The sequence below is a fragment of the Theropithecus gelada genome, chromosome 1 (assembly GCF_003255815.1).
Source record: "Theropithecus gelada isolate Dixy chromosome 1, Tgel_1.0, whole genome shotgun sequence".
Taxonomy (NCBI): Eukaryota; Metazoa; Chordata; class Mammalia; order Primates; family Cercopithecidae; genus Theropithecus; species Theropithecus gelada.
In genome coordinates, this window is record NC_037668.1 from 163562388 (window position 1) to 163583817 (window position 21430).

A 21430-nucleotide genomic window follows, 5' to 3' on the forward strand; every position below is an offset into this window, starting at 1 on the left:
GCTATCTGCCACCTTACAGCAAACCCCATCTTCCTTGCCTGAGAGTAAGAGGAAGCTCTAGAAATAGGTACCTGAGCCTGGCACCCCTGTAATCCCAGCACTTTAGGAAGCCGAGGCAGGCAGATCACCTGAGGTCAGGAGTTGGAGACCAGCCTGGCCAACATGGTGAAACCCTATCTCTACTAAAAATACACAAATCAGCCAGGCATGATGACCTGTGTCTGCGGCCCCAGCTAGTCGGGAGGTTGAGGCAGGAGAATCGCTTGAACCTGAGAGGCAGAGGTTGCAGTGAGCCGAGATCAGCCACTGCACTCCAGCCGGGGTGACACAATAAGACTTTCTCAAAAAAGAAAAAGAAAAAGAAAAACATAGGTACATGGATATCCTGGGAACTGCCCTGGCAAGCTGAAACAATATACTCCACTTTCCTTTTTGAAAAAAGAACCATGTAACAGATAGATGTTCGGGTTTTTGCCTTGTCTGCCAGGAAGCTCAGTCAAAATAACTCTGTTGGCCTTAATGGACCATCACATGCATTCTGTTTATAAATCAATCCAGATCTCGTTTCTTTACAAACCACAAATGAAACTTACAAGTTTCATCACTCCCTTCAGCCTTAGCGCTCACCTATACTGGGAACCTGGCTTGAGCTGCCCATTGCACATCTCTTTGGTGTGGCCACAGTCCTCTGTACCCACAGGCACTGTCCAGGATCTCGGCACAGCCCAGGGCTCCGGGTAGAAGGGGTTGGGAGCAGGACGGCCAGGTAGGAGTCACATCCTCTGTAGTAGCGTTCATGCCATGTATGGTTGATGGTTTCCCCGGAAGGCTGAGGCACTGAGAGAGGAGTACGGAACGGGCAGCGCAGGGTGGGCAGTGGGGCCGAGGCCTCTCTTCCTGCCACAGAGGGGCTGCCCTCTCTCTCTAGCGGGTACCCACCAATCACATTAGCACTCTCCTCTAGAACGCTCTGGTCCCCCTTCCTGCTCTGAGACTGACACCAGCCTCACATACTTCATCTTACCAGTCGCAGTCCCCATCTTACCCCACCGCCGTCACCCACTCCATGCCACGGCTAGGGTCTCGCCATCCCCTCCTGGGCCCAGGACTCACGTGACATGTTGATGGTGGCAATAATGCCGTACCACTGGATCTGCCCGTCATCCTTGCCAAACATACCCTGCGGGATCATCACTCCCATTTCTGTCCCAGGCTCCAGCTCAGGGGTGGGGCTAACGCTGGAGGATGCTAGGCTGGGGATGGAGAGGACAGTGAGGACCTGACTGGGTGCCTAGCAACCCATCTTCAAGGGCAGGGACCATACTTTCATAGCCCCAGTGCCCCTCAGTGCCAGGGGCTAAATAACCAAGGCTGGGTGCAGTGGCTCACGCCTGTAATCCCAACACTTTGGGCTAAGGGATATAATTAAATAAGGACTAGAAGGTTCCCAGGCTAGGGTACCAGGACACGAGGCTCAAAACTATGGTATCAAACTAGCAAGATCAGGGCCAGAGGAAAGGGCTGGGCCCTGGAGAACAGAGAAAACCTCAAGCAGCCAGGACCCGGGGAGTGACATCCCCAGGAAGACATGGAACTGTGGGAGCATGTCTTCCGCACAGAGAAGCTGCCTCCCCTCAGCAGAAGTGGAGCACACCAGAGTGACCGCCCAACTCCACAGACCGTTCCTGCCCAGCACGGCGAGGCTGAGGCGATAGGAAGTGGCAGGCACCAGGCTGGGCAACAGGACTGCATTTTTGGAGGTGTCAGCCTGGAACACGCTGGCATTGACATGAATGCCCATGAGGTGGGCATTCCCTCCTGCCGCCAGCTGCTCTGCCACCACCACACAGGTGCCCACCAGCGGTCCGCAGCAGGCACCATCCAGTTCAGGGCCAGGAAGGCGGCCTCAGGCTGGCACTGCACATCCTCCACAGGGCCAGGCTCTGTGGGAATCAAAAGGCTCTGTGTTGGGTGGGGGTCAGTGCACTCACCATAAGCAGGGCTTCTGGGTGAAGGGCTCTCGAAATCTGCAGGCACAGAGGGACTGGGCATTTATGCCCACGGAAAGGGGTCTCTGCCAGGCGGAAAAACATCTCCTTTGGACATGACTGCCCACCTGGAGAAGCATAAGGGGCACAACCCAGAGCAGAGTGGGTGCAGCATCCATCTGGAGAGAGCAGTGGCTCAGAGCCGAGCAGGCAGTGGGCTGCCCCCCAGATCGGACCTGCATCTCCGGGCACCTTCGTCCTCCCACTGCTGACGTCAGCATACCAACAAGCAGCACCACGCGGTGAGTGGACGCCTGCAGCGGCCCCGCCTGGCACAGCACTGACAGGGAAAGGTTGCATCCAGGTATGAGGCCCCTCAGGATGAGGCGAGCTTGACCTGGCACCAGGGGGTGCTCCCAGGAGAGGTGCCCCGCCTCTGAGAGTTGGGATCCCTTTCTTGTTCCGAGACTGTGTGCCCCCAAGGGGCACTGAGCCGCTGACCGAGGCCAGGCTGACCACAGTGGTGCTTGCATGGCTGGACACCAACAATTCACTGGGTGGGCGCAGGGCTACAGAGGGAGGGAAAGAAGGAGGGAGAACAGTCAGCCAAGCCACCAGCCCCACTCCCCAGAGTCCCATGCTTGATGCCATGGGCCTGTTGACCCTGGGGTGTGGAGATGGAAAATGGGCTAAAGGGGGCACCACTGAGGGAAGACCCAGGGCTCTCTGAGGCAGCCTTGCTCACCTCTCCTGCATCTCTGCCTTCCCCATGCCTCACGGGTCCAGCCAGAGGTGATGGCTGCTGCAGTGTGGAGGGGCCCACCCTGCGTGACAACCTCCACCTCGTACTTTGTGCCTGGAGTCAGACTCAAAAAGCTTGTGCTGGCCACCTTGGCTCCCACAGCGCTGGTGCTTGCCTGGGTGCCTGCCTGGTACAGGGTCACCTGGTAGCTGTCTCAGCCCCTGGGGGCATGAACCCAGGATGCCCAGAGCTGGGTGGGACCTTCACTCATCACATTTACCAGAGGAGGGGCAAGCAGGCCTGCGAGGAGAGCAAGATATGGAGGGTGTGGAGAAAAGGGAGAAAAGATCTACACTAAATCTCTGGCTCCCCCTTCTCAAAGATCCCCAATTTCTCCCTCCATCTTTGGCCCTATCAATAAACACCCAGGAGCTGGAGACACCATTTCAGGGCATCCAGTGAGCCCAGGATTCCACTGGAAAGCAGGGCCCGCCACTGACCCCAGGCAGCAGAGTCCAGGCTAAGCCTGAGTTGAACAGATGAACTAATCACTTACTCTCACCACACTCCCACCGCTCTCAAGGCAGAGCTAGGCTGGGCAGCATGAGTGTTAAACCGTGTCCCTTCTCCCAGCCCCTGCACAAAGTAGCTTTTAAAGACCCTTATGGCCGAGTGCAGTGGCTCACGGCCATTTGGATGACACCAAAGTGTAATCCCAGCACTCTGGGAGGTCTAGGCAGGTGGATCACCTGAGGTCAGGAGCTCGAGACCAGCCTGGCCAACATGGTGAAAACTGTCTCTACTGAAAATACAAAAATTAGCTGGGCATGGTGGTGGGCGCCTGTGATCCCAGATACTCGGGAGGCTGAGGCAGGAGAATTGCTTGAACCCGGAGGCAGAGGTTGCAGTGAGCCGAGATTGTGCCACTACACTCCAGCCTCCTGGGCAACAGAGTAAGACTCCAGCTCAAAAAAAAAAAGACCCTTATGTGCAGCCAGGTGTGGTGGGTCACGCCTATAATCCCAGCACCTTGGGAGGCCGAGGCAGGTGGATCACTTGAGGTCAGGAGTTCGAGACCAGCCTGGCCAATGTGGCGAAACCCCAACTCTACTAAAAATACAAAACTTTGCCACACATGGTGGCAGGGGCCTGTAATCCCAGCTACTCCAGAGGCTGAGGCAGGAAAATGACTTGAACCTGGGAGGCAGAGGTTGCAGTGAGTCGAGATCACACCACTGCACTCCAGCCTGGTAGACAGAGGGAGACTTCGTTTCAAAAAAAAGACCCTTACGAGGATGAACAGGCAGGTATCTGGAGGTCCAGGCAGCATCCCTCCACCCCCAGAGCTTGAACTCACTTGGACTCAGGAGCCACACAAGCCTGGCCCAAAAGTCAACACTTCTTTATAAATGGGGACACTGAGGCTCAAAGAGGGCCAAGGTTTGCTCTAGGGGCTGAGTCCCAGCTAGAACCCAGGTCTCCTGACTCCCAGGGTGACCTCTTTCCAGCTCCCTCCCAGTCTTTACTCCAGGCAGGACCCAGACAACAGTGACAGGGGCAGGAGGAGGCTGGGAGGGGAGACCTAGGGCAGGGGTGGAAGGAGCCACCACATTGGAGACGGATGCGCTGAGGGTGGGGAGGTCCATCTGTCTCTCAGCTCCACCAAGGGCTCCACAGGCAGAAAGAGCGGGAGGACTCAGGCCACATGGGAGGGGATTCCCAACCCAACTCTATGGGCCCCCAGGGCTTCCGGGGAGGAGAAAACCTCCCCACGTGTCCTGCACTTCAGTAAAGGCAAGGAGCATGGAGCTGGTCACACTGCCTGCTTGAATCCCAACTCCCCACTGTGCTGAGGAACCTGGCACAAGTTATTTTCTGTTTCTCTGCCTCAGTTGCCTCATCTGTGAAATGGAGAAAACCACAGTAACTACTTCCTAGGCTTGGTGTTATGAGACTTAATGAGGGCACACAGGTAGAAGACCTGGCTGAGTGCCCAGTAAACGCTAGCCATTGCTGTTATGATTTTTTTTTTTTTTTTGAGAGAAGTGGTCTCGCTCTGTCACCCAGGCTGGAGTGCAGTGGTGTGATCTCGGCTCTGCAACCTCTACCTCAAGCTAATTTTTGTATTTTTAGTAGAGATGGGGTTTTACCATGTTGGCCAGGCTGGTCTCGAACTCCTGACCTCAAGTGACCCACCCGCCTTGGCCTCCCAAAGTGCTGGGATTACAGGCATGAGCCACCCAGCCCGGCCTTGCTATTGTTATGATCAACCACTTGTGGCCCACTATCACTCACTTCCCTACTGCCAGCCATGAGAGAGCATGAGGAATGTCATGCCCAGGGCCACTATACAAGTCAGCAAACCCCTTCTAAGAAGGGTCTGCCCACCTTCTAGAAGGCCTAAAGGGCCAGGGCCCTGGGGGAGTCCCAGTGAGGGGAGTGGGGTTACCTGGTGCCTAGGGACTGAGGGAACAACCCTAAGCTGGTACATGCCCCACCATCAGCCCAGCTGCCTGCCTGAAGACCACAGAGGCCAAGGGGACATGCAGCTCCCTGGGAATCCAAGGAGCACGGTAGGGGAGGGCCATCAGACGGCACTCACATGTCCAGCCTGTGGCGTTGGTGATGCTGCTCTGATCTGGCCCCTGCAGGGTGGCCAGCTGCACCAGGAACTCGGTGCCCGGAGACAGCTAGGCCCAGGAGAAGTTCTGGACCTCTGCAGCCAGAGTCTCCTCCCTTTCCAGAGTCAGAGGCCTCAGGCTATAAAGCTGCGCCTGGAAGTCCTCCCTCCCCACTGATGGGGGAACTCCAGGAAGCCCTCAGGGCAGGAGGCTGGATGGCAAGGTTCAGGCTCAAGTTGGCAGGAGGAGCAGGGACTGGAGGAAGGACAAGGGAGAAATAGATGTGGAGTCACCCGAATCCCCTGCCTCTCCCTCCATGAGCTACACCCATCTCCTCAGTCCCCAGGCAAGCTCCCAGCACTCCCCACCTAAAACCCCCGCTTCCACAGGGCTCAAAGGCCACCCTCCTTTCCTTCCCAGGAAACCCTCTTAGACAGATGCTTGCCCAGACACCTGCTGCCCCGCTTCCTCCCTGTCTGCCCTTTGAGGGCATGGCGCCAACCCTCACACCTCTGAGGGCCCCAGTCTCCAGTTCACCTGCTGACGTTCAGTTCCGGTTCAGTCTATCTCTGGCCTGTGGACCTTGGTGCACGCTTAGCCTCCTGCTAAGGTCCTCTCTACCCATCCTCCCCAGCCCCAGCAGATGCCTCTGGGCAGGACCCCACCCTGTCCTCCACCAGCTTGCTCTCACTCAGCTCACTCTTCTCCGGGAAACCTCCTCTGACTTTTTAAGCAGATGTCCCTTCTGTGAGTCCTAAAAGATTAGACTGAACCACATAAAATTCCTGAGATGCAGCCATTTTAACCAATAGGAATGGAGTTTCATAGAGTTCAAGCTAATACATTATGCACATTCCAATTAGTGCATTAACAGGTATTATGATATATAAAGTAAGCCATCTGCTTACTTATCTTCCTGAGGCACTGAGGACTATTCATCATTTTGGCCTCAGCAACTGGTTTCATGCCAAGAAAATGACAGTCATTCATTAAATAATTGTGGGATGGATGGATGGATGGTGGATGGATAGATGGATGGATGGACGGTGGATAGATGGTGGATAGATGGTGGGTATATAGCTAACCAGATGGAAGGAGGTAGAAATTGCTTGCAGATAGATTCATGAAAAGTCTCATCTTGTACTCATGGCCTTCTGAGTCAAGAATATGGCACACAAGGCCGGGCGCAGTAGCTCATGCCTGTAATCCCAGCACTTTGGGAGGCCGAAGTGGGCAGATCATGAGGCCAGGAGTTCAAGACCAGCCTGGCCAACATGGTGAAACCCCGTCTCTACTAAAAATACAAAAATTAGCCAGGTGTGGTAGCAGGTACCTGTAATCCCAGCTACCTGGGAGGCTGAGGCAGGAGAACTGCTTGAACCCTGGAGGTGGAGGTTGCAGTGAGCCGAGATCACGCCACTGCACTCCAGCCTGGGTGACAGAGCAAGCCTCCATCTTGGGAAAAAAAAAATATATGGCACACAGTTCAGCCACAGTGGCTCACGCCTGTAATCCCAGCACTTTGGGAGGCCAAGGTGAACAGTTTGAGGTCAGAAGTTCAAGACCAGCCTAGCCAACATGGTGAAACTCCATCTCTACTAAAAAAAATTAAATAAAATAAAAATACAAAAATTAGCCAGGCAAGGTGGCGGGCGCCTGTAATTCCAGCTACTCAGGAGGTTGAGGCAGGAGAATCACTTGAACCCAGGGGTTGAAGGTTACAATGTGCTGAGATCCCGCCACTGCACTCCAGCCTGGGTAACACAGCGAGATTCATCTCAAAAAAAAAAAAAAAAAAAAAAAAGAATATGGCACATAGAAGTGCAGAGTAGAGGATGCCAGTCCCCCAGTCCACCACCTGGGGCTGGCCTCCCACAGGCTGCAGCCAGGAACTCACAAGTACAGGTGTGGATCTTCTGAATGCTGGAGTTAAGGTTCCCCGCCCAGGCCCACACTGACACGGCACAGCAGGAGCTGGGCACCAGACTCCTCAAAGTCAGGCTGGAATTGTCCGGGCCCAAGTCAACAAGACTGCCCGGTGACCTCTGGCTGCCCTCCTAGTGCCAAGCGACCCTGTAGCCTTCCCACTGTCCTGGTGCTGGGGCCCAGTCAATGGCCAGGTCAGAGGGGCCGCCCCTGCTGATAACCTCCAGTAACTGTGGTGCCAGGGGACCTGAAGAGAAAGGCAATTTGGTGAGGGGTCCATATACCGCCTGCAGCCCTTTGGTGCCCCCTGCCCAGCTCTTCTGAGCCTCTCCCCTGCTCTGACCTCCCTCCCCTGGTTGCAGTGAACTGAGATTACGGCACTGCACTCCAGCCTGGCAACAGAGCGAGACTTCATCTCAAAAAACAAAAACAAAACAAAACAAAAACAGAAAGTGCTTAGCACAGAGTCCAGCACACAGAAGGGTTCAATTGACAACTATTGTCACCACCATCATCCCCTCAGATAGGTGCCCACCACCAGCCAACCAGAGGTGCACTCCCTCTGAGCCTCCAAAGACGCCGCCTCCCCTGCCAGTTGCATCCTGGCTACTTGACCCATGGAGAAGAGATGGGAAGTCTCGGCTGTGTCTCCTTTACCCCAAAAGGCACTCCCAGGTCCACTCTGTGGCATTGGGCCCCACTGCCTAATGGGGCCCGGCAGCAACACTGAACGTCAGCTCATAGGGGGTGCCCGGAGACAGGTGAAGGAAGGTGTGATGGGAGACTCCCCATCTGACTCCTGCCATCAGGTTGGTGCCACCTAGGAGGTCTATAAGCACCACGTGGAGCCAGGCAGCCCCCCTTGGAGCCATTCCCAAAGGCTTGCAAGGCACTGGTGCCCTGGGTATGCAGTACCAGGTGATCCGGAGACACAGGGGCTACAGGAAGGATGGAGAGAACAAAGTCCGGCTCAAGAAAGACCCCTGGAGCAGGATGCTTGCAGGGACCCTGGCACTAGGGAGCACAAAAGCCCAGGCACATTGGGGCACGGCTGCCTATGAGGCGCCGGACTTTCCACCATTCCCACCACTCCCAGATTGGCTGCCACCTGGGACCTTGCCCAAGTGCCCCCCTTACCTGTCCACTGATGGAGGCTGGTTTTTGCTGGGAGGTTGCTAGCCTAGGTGTTAACTTCCAAAATATACTCACTACCTGGCAAGAGGTCTCCAAAATTGTAGCACAGGGTGCCCGGGGGCATGGAGATATTATGTGCCAATGTCTGGGATTCTAGGTGGTAGAGGAGAAGGCGATAGCCATCCTGCTCCCCGGGGGCTTCACCCCATGAGGCCTCCAGGCTGGATGAGCTCCCGGGGCTGTGGAGCTGCAGTCCATGGACAGTTGGCGGGGCTGCATCAGAGGGAGACAGAGACACCAAGGTCACTGCCACACGGGCATCACCCCTTTGCCTGCAGTGCTCCTAAATGGGTCACTGTACTAGACATGGTCTACAGAGAAGTTGCCCTCCCTGCCAGCACTCCAGGGCAGCCCCCTCCTGCCCCAACCCCAGGCAACACCCCCACCCCCTCAGCCTGCAGGCCTCATACCAGTGCGAGCAGTGAGGGTGACAGTGACATTCTGCCCACAGGGTCGCAGGCCAGTCACTTCCAGCTGGTAGCGACTCCCTGGCACCAGATCCTGGAACTCAAAGCTGGATGCATTGGTGTGGGCCTGGAGCTGCTGCCCTACAGGAGAGCTGAGGGGGCTCAGACGTGTGAGGCAGAGGGCATGGATGAACAAGCCTGGTTCCGGGGCTGCCCAACTCAGAAAGAGGCTAGTAGGTCTCCCCTGGCTGGTGATGTTCACGTTCAGGGGTGGGCCTGGGGAAAAGGAGGTGCTTTCAGAACCCACTAATAGCCTTTCTGCCTTAAAGAAGAATGGAAGGCTAAAAAAAAAAACAAAAAAACAAAACAAAACAAAAAAAACCAGAAAAAGCCAGGGTAGAGGCAGGGTCTGGTGTGGAAACACTGGCCCTGCACCCCTGACTCTTCACCCCCAGAACTCTCTCCCCCGCTGAAGACACCTACCTGCACTCTCCCTGCCTGCACTCCTTTCCAGGGACGGGCATGCTTCCTCCTGCAGGAAGAAAGGGAACAGAGCGTGGGGGAAATGGACAGAGGCCTCTGGGAAGGCTACTGGGGTGGTGGGGCAGGGCCAGGATCCAAGAGAAAGCTCTGTTGCTGTGTCTGACAGCCCCACACACAGCCAAGGGGCATCTCCCAGAGGCATGCCCACAGCGCATCTGTTCTCCAGGCAGGCTGGAGCAATCTGTTCTTGCTCGCTGTGCCACATGCTGGCCCTGGTGGAAAGGGAGCAGACTCTCCTCGCCTAATGCAGACCAGCTGTGGGGCCCCGAGGAGGGCTGGGAGGCCTGGATGTGCCCTGGAGAGTGGGGACCCCACCCGCTGGCCTGCCCCCCATGCCCACCTTACCTCTGCCAAAAAACCCCAGAGCCAGAGCAGGGCAGCAAACAGGATTGGGGGCCTCATCCCGATAGCTACAGAGTAAAGTTGGGAGGCAGCAAGGGGAGGAGCCAGTCCCCTGGCCCTCTTGCCTTGCTGGCTGGCGGGCAAGCAGGCGGGCGGGCATGGGTGGGAAGGGCAGAGTTTCAAGCAGAAGCAGGCAGCAGGCAGCAAAAGCAAGGGGCTGCCTCTTTTTTTTTTTTTGAGACAGAGTCTCGCTCTGTCACCCAGGCTGGAGTGCAGTGTCCGGATCTCAGCTCACTGCAAGCTCTGCCTCCCGGGTTTAAGCCATTCTTCTGCCTCAGCCTCCCGAGTAGCTGGGACTACAGGCGCCCGCCACCTCGCCCAGCTAGTTTTTTGTACTTTTTAATAGAGACGGGGTTTCACCGTGTTAGCCAGGATGGTCTCGATCTCCTGACCTCGTGATCCGCCCGTCTCGGCCTCCCAAAGTGCTGGGATTACAGGCCTGAGCCACCGCTCCTGGCCAAGGGGCTGCCTCTTACTCCCAGAGTCTGACCCCCCATCTCTCCAGCCTTGGCAAGGCTCTTGAAGGGACAGAGGAGGAGACTGGCTCCAGGCCCAGAAGGTGGAAGGGGATTGTGACTCTCAGGCTGCAGACAAGCCCACCTCTTCCCGATGCTGTAGCAGGACAAGCCACAGACAAAACTCCTCAGACACCAGATTAAAGAAGGAAGAGGTTTATTTGGCCGGGAGTGTCAGCAGACTTGCATCTTAAGAGCCGAGCTCCCTGAAAAAGAAATTCTTGGCCTTTTTAAAGGCTTACAACTCTAAGGAGTCCATGTGAAAGAGTCATGATGAATTGAGCAAGTGTGGGGAATGTGACTGAGGAGGCTACATGCATCAGCTAACAGAACAGAAAATTTTGCAATGCTTTTTCATACAATGTCTGGAATTTACAGATAACACAAGTAGTTTAGGTCGGGGTTGATATTATTATTACCTTTTTTTTTTTTTTTTTTTGAGACAGAGTCTCGCTCTGTCGCCCAGGCTGGAGTGCAGTGGCCAGATCTCAGCTCACTGCAAGCTCCACCTCCCGAGTCTACGCCATTCTCCTGCCTCAGCCTCCCGAGTAGCTGGGACTACAGGCGCCCGCCACCTCGCCCAGCTAGTTTTTTGTATTTTTTTAGTAGAGACGGGGTTTCAACGTTAGCCAGGTTGGTCTCGATCTCCTGACCTCGTGATCCACCCGTCTCGGCCTCCCAAAGTGCTGGGACTACAGGCGTGAGCCACCGCGCCCGGCCTATTATTACTTTTTTAACTCCTAGGGCCAGGTGGTCTGGCTATTTATCTTACTTCTGTTTCTTTCCAACTTTTTGCTTTCTCTCTTTCCTCCTCTCTTGTGAACTAGGCAAGATGGGGGGAGGAGGACAGCAGGAGTAGTAGTGGTCTCCTTCCTTAATGCCTCCCCTACCTCTAGCCCACTTCCAGCCCTCAGCTCTCCAGGGAGGAAAGGGTCCTGTGCTCTTGGGGAAGACCCAGAGGAGAGGTGGTTTTGCAAATGGACACATTTGCAGCTGGCTCTCCCACTCCTTGGCCCTGGAGGAGGGGCACGGTGTCTGCTGATTCCATCACCAAATGCGAGATAGATAGTGTTTCCGGGGGTGTGTATGGTCTTGGTGACACCATGTGGATGTGTGTTCCTGTGTCCTAGGTGGATAGCCAGCTGAGTGTGTGCCTCTTTTGTATCTCCATGAGGTACCATGCTCTTGTGGACAGAAGCACATCCTTTGGCTGCTGAGTCACAGCAATTGTAGATCTAGAGCCCACCTGGCCTTCGGGCCTCCTCTGGTCGCACCTCATCACTGCCAGATGAGGAAGGCGATAACCAGAGAGGGGAAGAGCCCAAGTTTGTGAACAGAAAAGCTGGGCTTGAACCTGGGACTTCAGACTCCACAAAACAGAGATGGCGGACCCTGCTCCTAACCTCCCAAACTGGGGTCCTCTCAGCTGGGAATCCTCTGAGGAGCAATTCAGGTACCTGGGACTTTTGCTTGCCTTCCCCCACTTCCTCTCCCCGGATCAGCAGCATCCATCCTGGTTCCCCGGGCCCCTCCCAACCTCCACCTGGCTTTGGGCACTGCTGGAACCCAGGCAAGCCTGCCTGAGGCCTGGCCTCAAAGATAACGAAGTTAGGGCTTTGCTTTACTCGTGACTACAACCCGAGTCACCCTGAGCTGCTCACCCAGGTGCTCCCACCCACAGACAACTGAGGATGAGGAGGGAGAACGGAAGAAAAGGCTTTGGGCCCTGGGAGTGAAGCCTAGGACTCAGAACAAACTCAGGAAGTGGGGAGAGGGGATGCGCGGAAAACACACGGGTATGGAAGTCTGAACACCAAGGCAGCCTCTGGGGTAGCTGGATTCTCCTGGGCCTGCCCCAGCAGGAAGGACAAGCCTGCCCCAGCTCAGCCCGGCTGCCTGCTCAGGCCACAGCCAGGGGCTGCTTGCCCCTCCCCCGCTCCACCCAGCCCCAAACCTCAGAGCCGCCCACCCGGCCCCTGGATGGGGGCCTGGAAACTCAGCACTGCAGACTCAGGAGATTTTCCAGGCTGTGTGTGCGCCTGCGCATATGTGCTCTTTTGAAAGGCGGGGGCGGGGGGCGGGGGGAAGGTTGCAACCAGGGAAACTGATGTGAAAGGAAAGCGGTCCCAGGTCCCAGTGTGACCAAGAGGTGGGGGAAACGACGTACCTTCTCATCCCACTTCACCTGCGGACATCTCACTTTGTTCTTTCTGGTAGCCTTGATCAGCAACCAAAAAGGGGAGAGGCCGGGTGGAGGCAAGATGGCCCAGTGCCGAGCAGGGCTGGATTGCTGGTCCTCCCAGACAGGGGTAAGGGGTATGGGATGTTCCCCTTCACCCAAAAGGTAGCAGGAGGTCCTAGCTGGCCCGGCACAGGGGTGCAGCTTTGAGACAGGGGTGCAGTCACTCTGGTCAGCCCGGACCCATCCCATGCCCCTAACAGCACTTCCCTGCCCCACTCACCCTGTCTCCCCTGCTGTCTCCCTGCTTTTGAGAAAAGACACACAGGACACAGGTCTAGGTAAATGCAGGGTATGTCAGAACCTGCCCAAGAGTCCCCACAAAAAAGAGGCCTGCGGGGCCCAGCACAGACTCCATAGCTAGTCCTTTGGACAGAGCCTTGAGGAGGCACCTGGCCTTAAGAGGCACAGCCACCAGTCCCCAGCGCAGCCTAGGGGACCGGGAGACAGGGCGCCTAGAGGTTCTGATAAATAAGCAGCAGCCAGCTGGGCACGGTGGCTCATGCCTGTAATCCCAGCACTTTGGGAGGCTGAGGTGGGCAGATCACGAGGTCAGGAGATCAAGACCATCCTGGCCAAATGGTGAAACCCCGTCTCTGCTAAAAATACAAAAATTAGCTGCGCGTGGCGGTGCGTGCCTGTAATCCCAGCTACTCGAGAGGCAGGAGAATCACTAGAACCACAGAGTTGGAGGTTGCAGCGAGCTGAGATGGCGCCACTGCACTCCAGCCTGGTGACAGAGTGAGGCTCCATCTCAAAAAAACAAAATAAAATAAATAAGCAGCAGCCTCCCCAGCCCAAACCTCTCCATTCAGCAAAAGAAAAGGTACCGCAAGGGCTGTATCTCCTCCCCAGCAACCACCCCCACAGACAAACCCACATCCTCTCCCTAGAGAACCCCTGGGGTTCCCCCCACTACCCTGAGGTCTCAGGGCACCTTACTGATTCCTTCTGGAGAGAGCCAGCCAGGAGGCAGAGGAGAGGGCAAGGGGCAGGTCCAGGAGTCCTGGCTCCCAAATGTGAACTGGCCTGGCCTACAGCTATCCCAGGCAGCGCTCTTCCGGCCCCTCCCTGCTCTCCCACAGCCTGAAGCCAGGCCTTGGGCAGCCCCCACACTGGAGGAAGATAATCACCGGGCAGCAGAGGGGTGGGGTGGCTCAGGATGGCCAGGCCGCCCACTCCCCCTGCTGCCTATACTATGGGGAAGGTGGCCAGGGAGTGGGGGAAGGCCTAGTTCCCCTTGACCAGGTCATGGGAGAGCAGGGGAGGGGCTGGTCACGTGTGGATTGACACTGTGCATGTGCATTTGTGCAAATGTGGGCCATGAGGGTGTACACATCTGTCTTGATGGATGCATGAGTGGGTGTCCAGGGACAACACAGAGCGGGAGGGAGACGGGAGCCCCTGGGAAGAAAAGGCCACATTGTAGAATAGATGTCCATTTGGCTGGCTCTGGGCTTGGGAGAGAGGGAGGGACTCTTCTACCCTAAAACCTTCCTGCCAGGGTCCTGAGTTCCAGCAACGGGCAAAGAACCAGGTACTTTCCTGGACCTCCTGGCAAGATGGCCCAGTGCCGAGCAGGGCTGGATTGCTGGTCCTCCCAGACAGGGGTAAGGGGTATGGGATGTTCCCCTTCACCCAAAAGGTAGCAGGAGGTCCTAGCTGGCCCGGCACAGGGGTGCAGCTTTGAGACAGGGGTGCAGTTGTCACTCTGGTCAGCCCAGACCCATCCCATGCCCCTAACAGCACTTCCCTGCCCCACTCACCCTGTCTCCCCTGCTGTCTCCCTGCTTCCTCTGGGATGAGGCCTCCCAGATCCAGTTCTCAGTGTTTCTGTCTCCCCCACACAAACAGGAACAAGCCTGGGCCTATAAAGTTGGGGCAGAACGAGCTGGCTCAGGCTGGCCTAGGATTTTGGGGGTGAGAAGGATGGAGGAGCAGCCGCCCAGGATCCTAGTGCTTCTCCAGAGAGGAGCCGAGGAGGGCAGCTAGGAAGGGGGCAGAGCAGGTGGAGTGTGCAGGACCCAGGAGTCCTGGCCCCCAGCAGCTGACTCTCTCCCCAGGATCCTCCTCTTGGATAATTAGAGGGTGTCAGCCTTTGCTTCTGGGAGCTAACTGCACCCCAGCAAGGAGCTCCCTACTCCCTAGGGGCTGGCAAGGAGCAAAGACTTCTGAGAATTCTAGATGTAACGGCCGCCTTTCCCCTGGGCCGGGGGCTTCTGACACTTGGGGCAGGGAGCTGCAGCTCATAGCCCTGGAACTGGGAATCACTAGAGGGGGAAACAAGAGAGTCAAGACGTGTGTGGCCAGAGCTCGGGAGGGCTGAGGGCACCCACCACAGCCTCAAATGGGACAAGGCCTGACTCTCAGGATGCGTCATGCCCTGCATCAGTCCCTCCCCAGCCTGGCCTGCCCTCTCTGTCCTCCCTGGTGTGGACTCTGTCCCACCCAGGATGCTGGGAGACCCCTGGGAGTGACTCCTTCCTGAACTTCCTCAGTGCTCTGGTGGAAGCGCCCCAGCAGCCCTGCTTCGGGGAGAAAGTCAGCAATGAGGAGGAAGAGGGAGGCTGTCGAGAGGTGAGACCCGGCAGCCGCGACCTCCTCACCCTGTGCTGCTCCCAGGTCCACTTTCCCAGCCAGCTCCTCCCAGCTCCTCGCTCCTCTGGCTACTGACTCCCAACCTCTCCTCCGGGAGCAAATCACTCCATGGGCTGACAAGGAAGGTGCTATGATCATCCCCCAGTGGAGGGAGGAAGCTGAGGAGGAGACTGAGACTCAGCAATTTGCCCAAAGTCACACAGTTAATAAGCTACGTTTAGACTCATTATGCACAGATCTTTCTGATTTCCAACGATTACTATACTTTCTCTGGAGTCGAGGGTGGCTAGAACCTAAATCTCAACCCAGGAACACAAATCAATTCGAGTGATGGAAGTTTGACAGCTGCTGGGACCACGGGTGGGAAGGTTCTGGAGGGGGAGAGGGAGTCACTCCCAGGAGCCTCCCAGCAGCCCAGATGGGACGGAATCCACTCCAGAGAGGGCAGAAAGGGGCGTCCCAAGTCACCAGGCCAGGCTGGGGAGGGAGTGGTGCAGGGCGACGACGCATGTTTTGTCCCATCTGAGGTTGCAGTCGGCACCCTCAGCCCGCATGAGCTCTGGCCACACACCTCCATGGACGTCCAGGCATCTCTAAGCACAGGAGAAGAAGGAGTGGGCAGGAGCCAAGGAGTGACTGTCCCCTCTACCCCACACCCAGCCAGAGGGAACGGGGGATCCTTGAGAGGTCTTGCCTCATGCTCAGCCACTACCCCACCTGCCCCCAACTATCTTCCCCATCTTCTGGCTTCCATCTTCCTTGCCGTGAAGCTCAGCTTCCAACTGTACAGCCCTAGGCCTCGGTCTGTGGGGGCAAAGGGTAGGCTCACAGCCAACAGGGCTCAGACCCTGGAAACTTGGGGGGACCAGGCAGACCTGTGTGGGGAGGGCTTTGCCGCTTCCTCCTCCCACCCCTGTGGTGTCCTAGCTTCCTGTTCTTGATAACAATCAGCATAGGCCCAGAGCCGGGCCCTCTTTCCAACCCCCACCTGCCCCCTTCTGTGTCCCCAGGGCCCCCACTACCCACCAGTGGAAACACTGACTGGTGTGGGGGGTGAGGCAGAGGCCAGTCTCCGGGTCACTGCCCGCAAGCATGTTAGGGATTCCCAGGTTCCTGCTCCCCTCCACTCTCTCCTGAGCACAGGAGCCAACCCATTTCCCAGCCCTAATTGGCCTCCTCCTCGGGGAAACCCACCCACTCTGGAGAGGAGCGCAGGCTGCAGGGAAGGAGGTGCCAGGATCAGCTGGCCATGGAGGGGCTCAAAAAAGAGCCAGGCCCTGTCCCCACTGCCCAGAGCAAGGGCGGGTGCTGGGAGGCCTTCTGAGCCTCTGAGAGCCGTTCTTGTTCTTCATCTCAACCCTCCTCCCCAAGGGGCCAGCAGAAGGCCAGCCCCCTCCCGACCACCCCCTCCGGCGTGCCTACCCCCTGTGCCTAGGGTACCTCATTTCTTTTTTGCTGTCACCGTTTGACAGCTGAATCAGGGAAGTGGGAGGAAGAAAGAGGACGTGGATTGTGCGTGTTGGGGGCCGGGAAGGGAAGGGCGTTTGAAATGTTACAAGGTAAAAGGAGGCCTGCAGCAAGCATGAACCGGCTGGGCTGCTGGCCCGCAAGGAGCCTGCCAAGGCCAGGCAGGGGCAGTGGGCAGAGGAGTCTTGGACTTGGGGGCCACCCTTCAGGTCCCAGGCATCCAGGCACCCCAGCAGCGAAGAGGACATGGGAGTCCCCTGGTGTGAGGGCCAGAGACTGTCCACTGTCTGTAAGTCTTCTAAGTAGATGTCAGGGTTCTGGGAGGAGGCCTGCAGGGGGCTGGGGGCCCAGGGGAAGCCCCTCAGACTCCCTCCCACAAGTGGACTCTGCTATCTGTTTCCTGCTGGGCTGGCCTACACTCAGGCCGCGGGCTGTGGAGAGCTGGGCCGTGGCACAGGGCGTGGAGACGACCTTTTTGGCCTGGCCCCAGGCCTTTCTTTCACATTGTGAGGCATGGATTCTTGCCTCCTCTTTTTCCCCACCCCGAGTCTGTGCCACATCTGCTCTGGGAAGATGTGGTCTGTGCTTGGCCATGAATTCCCAAGGCTTGAAGCAGCAAGGGCTTTGAGGGAGAGGACTGTGAGGCAGAAGCAGAGAAGCAGAAATAAGCCTCCGGCCAAGGTCAGGTTGAGCAGGAGAGCCTTGGGTTCTTTGTGGGACAGCACAGAGCTGGGGGTCAGGCGAGCTGTGCCCAGCAAGTAGGCAGTGGCTGGATGTGACAAAGACCCAGAGGAGAAACACAGCAGGAGGGGAGAGGGTCTGGAAGCTGGGGAAAGCAGGATGGTCGGGAAGGCCTGGCCCCTCACCCATTCCCAGGGAACAGGGCCTTGGGCCCCAGAAGGGCACAGGCGGGAGGCAGCCGACCCCTGGTGGCAGCGGCAGCAGGCACAGGAGGGCAGAATGCAGCTGGGGTGTGCGTGGGTGGCAGCAAGGAGGGGCGGAGGGAGGAAGCTGGCTTCCTGGAGCCTTCTCAGCCCTCAAAGACAGACCGACAGACAGACAGACAGCTGGCAAGAGGCAGCCTGGGGGCCACAGCTGCTTCAGTAAGTATCTGAAGCAGGGACTGGGAGTCCTGTGGTCCTGGGGGGTGCGAACTCCGGGGATATAAGAGGGCATCTCAGGAGGGAGTACGGGAGGGCGAGTGGGGCGCTCCAATGCCTGGCTGGGGAATGGGTGCTCACAGACCTGGTGTCCCCAAGATGGGGGTGAGCAGGGAAACCACAGGGAGCTGCAAGGACAGCAAAGGCTGAAGGGACCCTTTCTGCTGCCAGAGACCCTTGCTCTACCACCCACACCTGTGCCGGGCCCACTCTGTCCCCTCACCTCCATCCCTGCCGCCTTGGTGACTCAACAGCCCCGCCACCTCGCCCACTGTGACCCTGGCTCTGGGAGATAGGGACTGCCCCCAAGAGGAGATGGTCCCATCACCTCCATGCCCCCTGTCTTGCCCCCAGCTGTCGCCTCACCATGCGCTGTCGCTCAAGGGCTTGGTGAGGCCATTTCCTGTGACGGTTACAGAGGCGGGAGACGGGGGGATGGGCAGGAGGAGGAAGGAAACACCTCCAGCCTACCTCCCTGGACAGAGACCCCAGAAGCCAGAAATGGACTTGGGAGTGGAACAGCAGCAGTTAGGAGAGGACCCTGCTGGGGCCCAGGAGCCTGCCTGCCTGGCTGCCCAATCAGTTCCAACACTGCTGGAGGCCTCCATTCCCTGTTCAGGAGAAGGCCCACTGGTTAGCTCAGAGATGGCTTCTGCACGCTTTCTCCCTTCTGTCCTAGAGAACACATGTTTTCTGCTTCCTCCCTTGCCTTCTCCCACTTGGACCCGCTCACAGCCCTGTGTACTCTGGTGTGTGGCTTCTCTCCCCTCTCTCTTTTCCTCCTTCTGGATTCTTTCCTATCTTCATCCACAATCTCTACCCTTTATCTTGCCGTTACTCTGACCCCAGACTGCCTTGTGCCCTGGGTCCCGCCATATAGATCTTGTCCTTCCCTTAGTGAAAATGAGGCTACCTCTTGGGAAACAGAAGACGCCCCAGTGAAAACAGAGCGCAAAGCCGGCCTAGCGTGGGAGCCTCCTTCTGGCCAATCAGGCAGGCCAGACAACAGCAGCGGAGGACCCTGTCTTTCAGGCAGACCTCATGGCTGAATGAGCCTCCCCTGGGCCTAGCACCCCACCCCAGCATGGTCCAGGCCTGTGGGGGGCGCTCCAGAGCACAGCCGCTGACCTTGTCTTTGGGGGCAGCCATGACCCAGCCTCCGCCTGCCAAAACGCCAGCCAAGAAGCATGTACGGCTGCAGGAGAGGTGAGATCTTCCCTGGGAGAGGGGTCTTCCCCGCCCTGCGTCCCCATTCCGCTCCTCCCTTCCCTCCATCTGCTCCGCCAGCTCTGACAGCAGGGTCCAGAGGGCCCTCAGTTGTTGACTCCTATTTGGAAAGGAAACCAGTAGTGCTCATTTGCATGTCTTTTGCATGTCTGGAGCACAGAGTTTCATATCAACCCCGAGCCTGCTCCCTAAATTCCAGGCAAGGCCAGCAGCGTTCTTGGTGCTGGATGCATGTCAGAGCCACAGGGCCTGGCTGGGAGTGGGAAGAGGCAGGCGGCTGGAAGAAGCAGTTGAGTTCAAGGCTGCCCTGTTCTGGCTGACAAAGGGAGAGGGCTGAGCCGGGCATGGTAGCTCATGCCCCAAATCCCAGCACTTTGAGAGGCTGAGGTGAGAGGATCTCTTGAGTCTAGGAATTAGAGACCAGCCTAGGCAATATAGTGAGACCTCCTCTCTCAAAAAAAAAAAGGTGGGCATACAGCAGGGGCCAGAACCCTAAATTTACTGGGCCTCCAGGTTAAAGGAAAGACAAAGAGCGGCCCCCTCAGAGGTGCCTCATAACAGTAATACTTGTAAGAAAAGCAAATATGGTCAGGCACAGTGGCTCATGCCTATAATCCCAGCACTTTGGGAAGCCAAGGCAGGAGGATCACTTGAGTTCAAAACCAGCCTGAGCAACAGAGCAAGACGCTGTCTCTCCAAAAAAAAAAAAAAAATTAAATTAGCCAGGTGTGGTAGCATATGCTACTCTGGAAGCTGAGGTGGGAGGATCGCTTCAGCCCAGGAGTTTGAGGCTGCTGTGAGCCACAATTGTGCCATCACACTCCAGCCTGGGCAACAGAGAGAGACCCTATCTCCAGCCTGGGCAACAGAGAGAGACCCTATGTCTAAAAGAAAAGATAAAAAGAAAAGGAAAGCAAATATGATTGGGTGCTCACTAGGCAGTGGGGGGCTATACCTGCAGGCGGGGCTCCAATGTGGCTCTGATGCTGGACGTTCGGTCGCTGGGGGCCGTAGAACCCATCTGCTCCGTGAACACACCCCGGGAGGTTACCCTACATTTCCTGCGCACTGCTGGACACCCTCTTACCCGCTGGGCCCTTCAGCACCAGCCACCCAGCCCCAAGCAGCTGGAAGAAGAATTCTTGGTAAGAAATTGGGGTCCCCTCCGAATCACTCTGCCCTCTGTATCAGAGGCAGCCAGCTGGAACCATTCTCTCACGGGCACCGTGGGCATGTCTCCTCTTTGGGCCCCTTAGGAAAGAGAACGTCAGGGTTGAGGGAGGGGGCTGCCCCCAGGCTTCCCCTTCTGCCCCCACCCCATCTAGGCCTACATACTAATGTCAAGAAGGAATGGCCAGAGTCCAGCTGTTCTAGAAAAAGGTAGAAGGGAGAGAAAAGGAGGCTAGGAGTCAGCTGCTCACCCATTTCCTCCCCCTGCCAGAAGATCCCTTCAAACTTTGTCAGCCCCGAAGACCTGGACATCCCTGGCCACGCCTCCAAGGACCGATACAAGACCATCTTGCCAAGTAAGAACTGCAGCTGGGATGGAGGGAGTTGGGTGCAGTCCCTGGGGCTAGAGAACTTCACAGGACAAAGTACACAGTTTCAGCCAGGGAAGGACAACCTTGCTTGGCACATCTTCTCTCAGCAGAGAAAGGGGGAAGAAACAGCAAGAATCACAACAGCAGCAATAATAATGTTTGCAGATATGTACCTTGGGCCAGGCCCTGCTCTCAAACCTTTTTTTTTTTTTTTTTTTTTTTTGAGACGGAGTCTCGCTCTGTTGCCCAGGCTGGAGTGCAGTGGCCCGATCTCGGCTCACTGCAAGCTCCGCTTCTCGGGTTCACGCCATTCTCCTGCCTCAGGCTCCTGAGTAGCTGGGACTACAGGCGCCCGCCACCGCGCCCGGCTAATTTTTTTGTATTTTTAGTAGCGACGGGGTTTCACCGTGGTCTCGATCTCCTGACCTTGTGATCCGCCCGCCTCGGCCTCCCAAAGTGCTGGGATTACAGGCGTGAGCCACCGCGCCCAGCCTCTACCTCTCTCTTTAACCTTATTTTGTGTCCCTCTCCCCACTGTCAGCAAGCTCTAGCCTCACTGGTCTTCTTTCCCTTCCTTGAATGTGCTAAACTCTTCCAGCCCTTTGGCGCAGGCTGTTCGCTCTGCCTGGAACACTGTTCCCAATCTCTCTGCATGGCTGACTGTTTTCATTTTTGAATCTTAGCTTAAATGTTTGCACCTTACAGAAGGCTTTCCTGATGCTGTCTTTAATACAACTCCAACCCACTTTACAGATCTAGTTTGTCCGTTCACGTCTATTTTTGGTTTGCCTCCCCATTAGAATGTAAGTTCTATGAGGGCAGAGACATATTTATGTTGTTTACCTTTCTCTTTTTTTTTT

General features: G+C 56.8%; 1 protein-coding gene across 3 annotated transcripts in view; it reads left to right on the forward strand.

The window, feature by feature from the left end:
* Positions 1–16742: 16742 nt before the first annotated feature.
* The window catches only part of PTPN7 (protein tyrosine phosphatase, non-receptor type 7), an 18492-nt gene continuing 13804 nt past the window's right edge, over positions 16743–21430 (forward strand). Inside the window, exons 1-4 of one of the 3 annotated variants that reach the window (XM_025384565.1) lie at positions 16743–16931; positions 18839–19008; positions 19991–20174; positions 20471–20555. In XM_025384565.1, the coding sequence (XP_025240350.1) occupies positions 16758–16931; positions 18839–19008; positions 19991–20174; positions 20471–20555 (613 nt within the window). In that variant the 5' untranslated portion in view covers positions 16743–16757. Of the gene's footprint in view, positions 16932–17482; positions 17746–18834; positions 19009–19990; positions 20175–20470; positions 20556–21430 lie in introns of those variants that run through there. The other 2 variants (XM_025384564.1, XM_025384566.1) reach the window with 2 other exon arrangements.